The sequence below is a fragment of the Trachinotus anak genome, unplaced genomic scaffold (genome assembly GCF_046630095.1).
Source record: "Trachinotus anak isolate AG129_WGS33_773 ecotype Australia unplaced genomic scaffold, CSIRO_AGI_Tana_v1 ptg000008l, whole genome shotgun sequence".
Taxonomy (NCBI): domain Eukaryota; kingdom Metazoa; phylum Chordata; class Actinopteri; order Carangiformes; family Carangidae; genus Trachinotus; species Trachinotus anak.
The window spans coordinates 9592934-9601437 of NW_027273859.1; the positions used below are offsets into that span (position 1 = coordinate 9592934).

Here is an 8504-nt window from a genome sequence, read left to right on the forward strand (position 1 = left end):
TTTAGTGTGTGGTCTCTTCCTTTATGTCTGATTGTAGAGCAAACAGTTTTACTGTTTATGAGGTTCTGGTTTTGTGTTCGTTTTTTAAGGAAAAAGGGACAAAATATTATCAACAGGCATTTGCATTTGTCATTATAAGAGAGATCATCTTTTATAACAAATGCAATAAATTCAAGGACGATGAAGCATTTTTAAATGCATCCTACAACTATTTTTTCTTCAATATCAGGAGCATGTCTGCAGTCCCAAAGATTGTGAATAAAGACATCCCATTCAGAAAGCCAATGATATATGTATCTCATTAGATCTGACACAACCATTTGTATAAAAAAAAACTCGCAATATATCTTTCTTTTTTCGTATGACCCCTTTTTTCTGACATGTTGTGTCACATATGTGAAGCTTTTGCTGTATTTTCTGAAATCATGGGTTGTCTAGGTTGGTTATTAACCTTAAAGGTAAGTATTGGCTATATATGAACAGGTGGTCTTATTGGGAAAAATATCATGTCAGCCCAAATATTAAGTATTACTACCTGCTTATTCATTACTTAAATCAATCAACCACTGGATTTCTAAACCAATCAGAAGAGGGGGAGGTTTTCTTTTGGAAACATTGAAAAGGCATGGCAGTTTACATGTTTTAGTCTTTTAACTACACAAACATTATTGTTTATTATAAATTACTACAGTGTAAACATTACGTGTGTCCTCATAATTCATATAATCTGCTGTGAGTATGGCTGTATTATTTTATTTGTTTCACCATAGATACTGTACGTCCTATCAACTGCAGAGTAATCAGCCGACTGTGGGCGGCAGCAGTACGCCCATTAGAGTCTGATCTGCTGGAATCAAGAAATCCCACGAAGAAGAACTTTGTCGCGTTGTGATTGGACGGCCGTGAATTTGTTTCAGACATGGCTGAAACCGGAGGAGAAGGGACGCAAGGTGGACCATTTTTTCACAAAGAAAGATTAAAATACAGCCCCGAGGAGGAGGCCAAGCTGGAAAGGCAGCATTTCTGGAGAATAATCGATGCTTTTAAGTTTTACAGGTATAATAAGAATGTTTCAGAATAAAAAATGAGACAACCAACGGCAGTTTGTGTCAGTAAACGATGTTGTTAGCAAATAACAATAGCAAAGGGCAGAGAACTGGGTTTGGAGGGAAACTGCTAACTGTGATATTTTATCTCGTATTCAAGCGGTAGTCGGTGCTTCCCATAGTTAAATCAGCTTGTATTTAACTAGGTTTCTGTGGAATTTATTGGATAATTTTCTGAGTTGGTCAGAACTTGTCCCACCCTTGCTCCCTCTAACACTAACATGTTAAAGCACCCTTAAGAGAGGAATAAGGTGATATAGAAATCCCACTTGAAGACAAAAAAACAACAAATAATATAGGAATCATTTGGACATAGCTCAAATCAGTGCTGACATCTGCCACTCCTCAGGTGTGTATTGTTGTGTTTTGTCTCTGGGTCAAGCTGACATGAAAAAGCTTGTGAAGTACTTAGATGTCACCTGTGTTTATTCCTATCAGGGTCCATGTCCAGGAGCAGGTCAAGCGTGCTGAGCGTCAGTTTCAAAGCCTGCCACAGCGCCACCAGAATTTGCTGCCAGGTGTTCTGTCCAACTTGGCCCGGATCAGCCAGTGTGCGGACCACAACCAGGAGGTGTTGCAGGCCATTATTCACAACAGCCTCGATATGTTTGAGAACATTGAGTATGGCGAGAGGGTAAGGCTTGACAAAACGAGGTCATGCACTGGGTAGATACTCACATATACAAATGGCCTTTGTTTTATAATAGTTTATTTATTGTGATTTACTTACAGAATTTGTGTAGATATATTCCTTTTTATTCTTCCTTCAGGAGGATCCGAGGAAGGTGCGCCCATCCACTACATTTGACATGGACAAGCTTAAGTCCACCATAAAGCAGTTTGTTAGAGACTGGAGTGAGGCAGGCCAGGCTGAGAGGGACTCCTGCTACCAGCCCATCATCCAAGAGATCCAAAGACTCTTCCCAAGTGACCAATAGTAGGAAACACACATGCTCCCTTAGACAGATACATGCATGCCAAAAACAGATGCTGCATATTTTGCCCAAGCATACATAGAACAGTCAGAAATAATAATAGGCACATGGTTACCTAATGATAGAAACAAAAAGTTTTTCATTGGGCTATGGTTTCAAAGCAACTTGTAATAATTCTGAGTGTGTGACTTATTCGGTGTTTTCCATGTGATATGTGCATTTTGTGCATTTTATTATGTCAGTGATGTGTATAAGGTGAGCGTGCTGGTTCCGGGTGCTGGGCTTGGCCGTCTAGCTTGGGAGATAGCTCGACTGGGTTATATATGCCAGGGCAACGAATGGAGCCTCTTCATGCTCTTCTCCTCAAACTTTGTTCTCAATAGGTAACACACACACACACACACACACACACACACACACACACACACACACACAAACTCACCTCTAACTCCAACTGCCTTGCATAAGACAGAGAGATGAGGGATTTATTCAGGGTGTCTTTGCTTCCTTGAGATGGAACTGTGCATTAATCACAATTATGTCTTCATTCTGTTAATTATTTGTAAGTGATCACAAAGAAAATCAGAATTGATCATTCATATTCAGTTACAACTGGTACAACTTGCAGAATGGTACTTTTATTAACCTATCCTCCATAAATTTGAACTTCTCCATTTAGGTGTGAAAAGGTGAACGCAATGACCCTGTACCCTTGGATCCACCAGTTCAGCAACAATAAGAAATCCTCTGACCAAATACGACCAATCAGATTCCCTGATGTCAACCCTCAGAGCTTACCTCTCACTTCAGACTTTTCAATGGTAGCAGGAGACTTTGTGGAGGTCTACACTGAGACAGGTAAATAAGTGCTTTCACCATTGTTGCAAGCAGTCAAATTGCATGGGAGGGACATATGCCGTTAAGAATTTCAGACAACTTTATGTATTCATTAGCTCCTCTGGGAATTTGGAGTTCAAAATGTCCATTCAGGCAAAACTAACTCCTAGGCTGTATTTTGCCCTGAGTTAGCTCGAAAAAACAGTCGTAGTTGATTCAGTTGCCTTGCAGCATTTAAACATTACAAAACAACAAAAAAGGCAGCACAAAACTACGTGGTTATGTTTGGGCTTTATTAAGGATATCATGTGTTTACTTGATTACTTTATACTATATTATACTTATTACTATCATGAATAAATATTAGCAGACTTCTCTCTCTGGTTAAGTTTATATCATAACATTTTCTCTAAAAAGCACATCATTATTTGATCATTGGTGAATTGTGAACCTTAGCAATATTAATTAAAAGTGATCATCTTATATAATATGTTTCTGTCAGATTCCTGGGACTGTGTGGCTACCTGCTTCTTTATTGACACAGCTCACAATGTCATAGAGTATGTGGAGACTATCTGGAAGATTCTGAAGCCTGGTGGAGTATGGATCAACCTGGGTGAGTAAACTCTACTGAGGAACAAAATGCTATCCATGGATAGATAGATAACCTGCTATTGGAAGTGGTGTTGTTAAAAAATGCAAATGCATCATCATAAACTTGTGCAGCCATTTGTCAGTTTCTAATACAGTGGGCCCTGTTACATCTGGTGCAAAGTGTCTAATTTCAGACAGACGCAGTTGTCATTTTCCTGTCCAGCACTCACATTGTTTAAATAGCAAATACACTTGCACCCAGAGGTGTGTTGGTCTTAAAATGAGTCAAAATCAATTCCATGATTGACCAACAAAAACCTGGTCTGAAGTCCATGGTTCAATATTTCATTGTTATCTTAAGGCCACATTATAAAGATAGTAATATACGTGTGGACAACATGCATACACTCTGCCTGTTGTGTTGCGTTCCACAACATTAGCATGTATTATATGTCTCTTGGACATATATGAGGCTCTGCAGAGAAGTTTTCTTTCTCACTACCTGGTAACTCCACCAGTGTTTCCCGTTCATCAGGCTAAATTTGTCCCCCCACAGTTTCATAATGAACCGAAAAATGAAAATGTATTCACATTTCTCATAGTATAACAGAAAAGATGTCTAACGCTGTAATTTGTGCCATTGCTTCTTTGTAGAGCTGTGTGCAGCACATTGATTCGCTCAGCCCACAGAGCTGCTGCGGGACTCAACTTTCGCCATTGAAAAAACAAAAGTGGATTTGGACAGGACCTGCTCTAATTGCACTTGTGCCCTGCAATTACCATGCAATTAGGAATCACAATTTCCTTTAATTGCTGTTATTTATTTTTTTATTTACTTAAATATAAACACATCAATTGGCAATTATCTGCATTACCCAGATCTGTTGAGCCTTAAGAGATGTTTCTCTGTGCTGAAGACATTTTCATGTGTGAGACCGTAGCAAGAGAGGCGGACCATTGTCTCTTGTGGGGCTGAACTTAGCCAATCAACAAACAAGCAAATCTGCAGATATAAATAGTGGCTGCAATGCATTTGGTGTATTAGGTCACATACTAATATAATCACACTTATAATTGACCTGTCATCAGCAAATGAGAAAATAAAACAAAACAAAATGATACCATAAAAATATACATGTTAGTGTTTGTTTGAAAGAGTTTGGGGGTGATTTGTTTTTCTTATTCAATATAAAGTATTGCTGTATGTCACAGTCTTATGACCAAGAAAAAAAACAGTGTTTGAACATTTTATTTTGGGGTGTTGATGAACAACCTTTAATGTTTCTTCAGGTCCACTGCTGTATCACTTTGAAAACATGGCCAATGAGCTCTCAGTTGAACTTAGCTATGAAGACATTAGGACAGCAATGCTTAAATTTGGCTTCCACATTGAGGTAAATTAACATCCACAACTTAATATCATATTCCCCCTCACAAAATCTTGTTCCAGTAGTAAAGCTGTTGTCATACTGCTCCTGCAGGTGGAGAAGGAGTCGATGCAGACCACCTACACAGAGAATGACCGGTCTATGTTGAGATATGTTTATGACTGTGTCTTCTTTGTGGCACGAAAACCTGCAGAGCTGTACTTTGACTGTCAAGAAGATGACCAACAACAGACTTCTCCTCCGGCTGCTAAGTCACCACGGCGAGAGGACCCTGACAGCCTGACGTGACAAGAAGTCCTTTGACAAAATCAGTGAACTCAGAGGAGCACAACCATTGACTAAGAAAAGATTAGACTGACAAAATGGAAAAGAAAATGGGAACAGAGGAAAAAAATCGGTGGACATAAAGTTTCTTTTTTGTCATATATGTTTTTTATTATGCATCTCATGGAGAAATGTGCCCAACTCTGCAGGTTATATGAAATATTATAGTACTATGTTATCTGACAAATGTCTAAATATTATATATTTCCTCATCCTTGGGTGTGAGATGAGTCAGTTGCCCTTGGCTGCTGTTTTGCTTCAGTGGTTTGTGTGTCAGCTACAAGCCATGAAGAGTATATTTTTTAGCCTGCACACTTACTCATTCTTATCTCCATTGACTTTCACTGCCTGAGAGTTTGTGAATGGAGAAAGTGACATGAACATTTGCTTTTGAAATCTATTTATTTTTTCAAATATGGTGCCAATAACTACATTTACTCATTTGCATCGATCGTCAGTCACCTCTGAAAATGTAATCAAAACATGTTTCAGCTTTTCAGGAATAAGTTGTTTTAAAGTAATTTTCATTGACTTTTCTGGTTTCTAATCACACTTTGGAATAAAGCCTAACATTTTAAAAATATCAATCTCCATAGTTTTAGTATCTTATTTGATATCATTTTACCATGAACATAACACAAAAACTGAACTCTACACCCACTTAAAAATGTTTAAATTTGTTTTTGAAAATGATGAAAATACCAAGCAATTTCTGTTCTTCATTAAAATCTCTTATTAGTTTGGAGATCGGTCACAGTTGTGACAGCATCGTGTGATTAAAAAGCTGCCTATGCCTCATTTTAAACTAAACCATAATAGACATATTTCACTGTAGACATTTTGCATTATGTGGTACTGAATCAAAAAACAAAACACAGTGCCCACATTCAGCTTAAAGGTGTACTGAACTCTGGCACAAAATCCTGACTAAGGCAGTGATTTGCGTAATGTGTAAACTGAAAGCATGGAGCAGCCATGGATGTTTTATAAGACCTTATAATATAATATAAGGTCTTATAATACATCCATGATCCATGGATGTATTATAAGACCTTATATTATATTATAGGGTATATGGCATGGATGTATGATAAGACCTTATATTATATTATAGGGTATATGGCATGGATGTATGATAAGACCTTATAATATAATATAAGGTCTTATCATACATCCATGATCCATGGAGCAGCGTGAGACCTGCCGCCACAGGAAGAGGAGCTGACTGTGGGCGGGGACAAACACCAGCGCTCTCCTCTGGTTGGCTGTCCGGACTGCCTCGCAGTAATTGTACTACCGGTGCTCAGTGTTTTGCGACTGAACCACACGACAGAGCGCATCCATGCTCAACATAGACATAGATCAGCAGCTAGTAGTGTGAGTGTTGCAGCACGACGCATTTTAGGTTCACAGCTGTACACCGGAGCACTGACAACGCTGGCATTCATGGCAAAGAGACGTGCCGAGGGGACGCTGCTGCACGACTCTCCCTCCAAAAGATGCTGCCGCTCACTGCGCAGTGTTGACCTGCACCTGGAGAGCACGCCGCCGGCCGGGGCTGTGAGCCTGAGCCCGCCCTCCCTGCTGGCTCTGCTGGGCAGCCGCTGTAGAAAGAGGCCGTACTACTTCGAAGAGCCAGAGCAGGAGCAAGAAGAAGCGGCTGCTCTTCACCGCAGGACCGCACACGGCGACAGCAGGAGGAGGCATCCTGCAAATGTTTTGACGGTGCAGACTTCTGGAAGTTTCCAGGACGGTGGCAGCTCCAGTTCACTGACGAGCCTCAAGAAACGACATCGAGAGGACTGCACGGGTTCTGACACTGCTGTTCCCAAAGCCAAAGATAAAGTAAGTTACCAATTATGTAGGAGATGTCCGCGATTTTGAGTCTGCAGGTCGCTGGGCCGTTCAGAGACTCTGTGTGGTGGAAGTAGATGTCCACTAGATGTCACCCTTTACTCACTGTACAACCCGCTGTAATCCCGAGTACCTGTCAAGAGCTCTCAGTGGCTTTTGTTTTGTCCTAATTAGGTTGATCACACCCGGGATAGCCAGCCTCAAGTGTCACTGTTACCTGCTGTGGACATTTCTCCTGACCTCAGTCCTTCTCTCTTTCTCACCACTCTTAGACTGCTGATGGAGACGCCAACACTGAAGACTGCGCTTACAACTCCTTTCAGTACTGGAGGGTCCCCTTACCCGAGCTTGACCTCTCACTGCTAGAAGATTTCAATGGCCGTTCCCAAACCAAACAAAAGTCCAAAGTCAAAGACTCTTCTTCTGATGCTATGGAGACCTGAATGTGATGGGTGCCATGAGTTTCTTCGACCCTGTGCTAACATCAGCATGAAAACATGATGATGAAAATGTGATGCTCTTGAGCAGATCAGACATCAGGGCACATTAATGTTGCTAGAAATGCACCCAGGTGAGAGGCAGCAACCTGGTGGCTGCAGACTGCCAAGTTAGCCCGGGAAGACTGGTACAGGCTGTCCTAAGTGAGTCTTGTGCTGGTGTAAGATTAATGACCTCGGTGAAGCAACAGTAAGATCTGTAATAGTGCTGCAGCAATGAAGGATGCCCATCCACCCTCAAATTGTAGATATCTTTTTTTGTTTTGATGTAAATTTTCTTTTGAAAAATAATACCCATTGTGTGAAATGTATTCCAGACAGCCTGGTGTAGAACCGTGAGTTTGTTTCATTCTTTTGTTTGTTTGTTTTACACTTAACCCATACCTGTCAAACCCACAGCAGTATTTTATGAGCACATGTTCATAATGATTTTTAAGGAATTGGGTATGAAGAGTTGAGTCTGTGCATATCAATTCATATTATAACCACTCCATACTGTATAATCTATCCCAGAGTTGTTTATAGATTATGTGAGTGAGCTGTAGATGTTGTTGGAAATTTTAAACACACCTCATGTATTAGCACTTTTATTAGACGTTACTGATAAAACTCAACACTGATTGTCACAGCCAGCTGTTTTCATTGGCAATAAACGGTTTTCTCTTTTTTCTACTCGTGTGTGGTTTCAAATTGTACTGTGTTATCCGTCAGAGGCAGTGCTTTAAACAATGGAAGAGTAAATGAACCAGAAAGTCTGATGTTTTTATGCAGCGTTAAATTAAATTGGACGTATTCTGTTACAAGAAGCTAAATCTAAAGATAATATGGTAGCAAATGACAGGCACATGTAAATGTAAAGTAAATGCAAATCCAGCAGATTGCAGAGGTGAACCATGAAATAGCAACACAGCAGGCTGCTGTAGTCAATATACACTTAAGCAAGAAATTGATTAAATTGATTAACAATTG

The 8504-nt window shown here is 40.1% G+C and overlaps 1 protein-coding gene across 1 annotated transcript; it reads left to right on the forward strand.

Annotated features, from left to right (window-relative positions):
- The first annotated feature begins 896 nt into the window (after window positions 1-896).
- Window positions 897-8207, forward strand: carnmt1 (carnosine N-methyltransferase 1). Its single transcript, XM_071482436.1, has 9 exons — window positions 897-1056; window positions 1545-1740; window positions 1877-2043; window positions 2284-2424; window positions 2721-2899; window positions 3381-3494; window positions 4763-4866; window positions 4954-7029; window positions 7311-8207. Exons 1-8 carry the CDS (start codon window positions 920-922, stop codon window positions 5146-5148), a joined length of 1233 nt encoding a protein of 410 aa, XP_071338537.1. The 5' UTR covers window positions 897-919; the 3' UTR covers window positions 5149-7029; window positions 7311-8207.
- The last annotated feature ends 297 nt before the right edge of the window (window positions 8208-8504 follow it).

Bases quoted from the DNA above. Each gene is read 5' to 3' on its own strand.
- carnmt1 (XM_071482436.1), top strand. From the start codon at position 920: ATGGCTGAAACCGGAGGAGAAGGGACGCAAGGTGGACCATTTTTTCAC. The intron at 2,900-3,380 runs GTAAATAAGTGC...TGTTTCTGTCAG, and splicing joins GGAGGTCTACACTGAGACAG to ATTCCTGGGACTGTGTGGCT. The intron at 3,495-4,762 runs GTGAGTAAACTC...ATGTTTCTTCAG, and splicing joins TGGAGTATGGATCAACCTGG to GTCCACTGCTGTATCACTTT.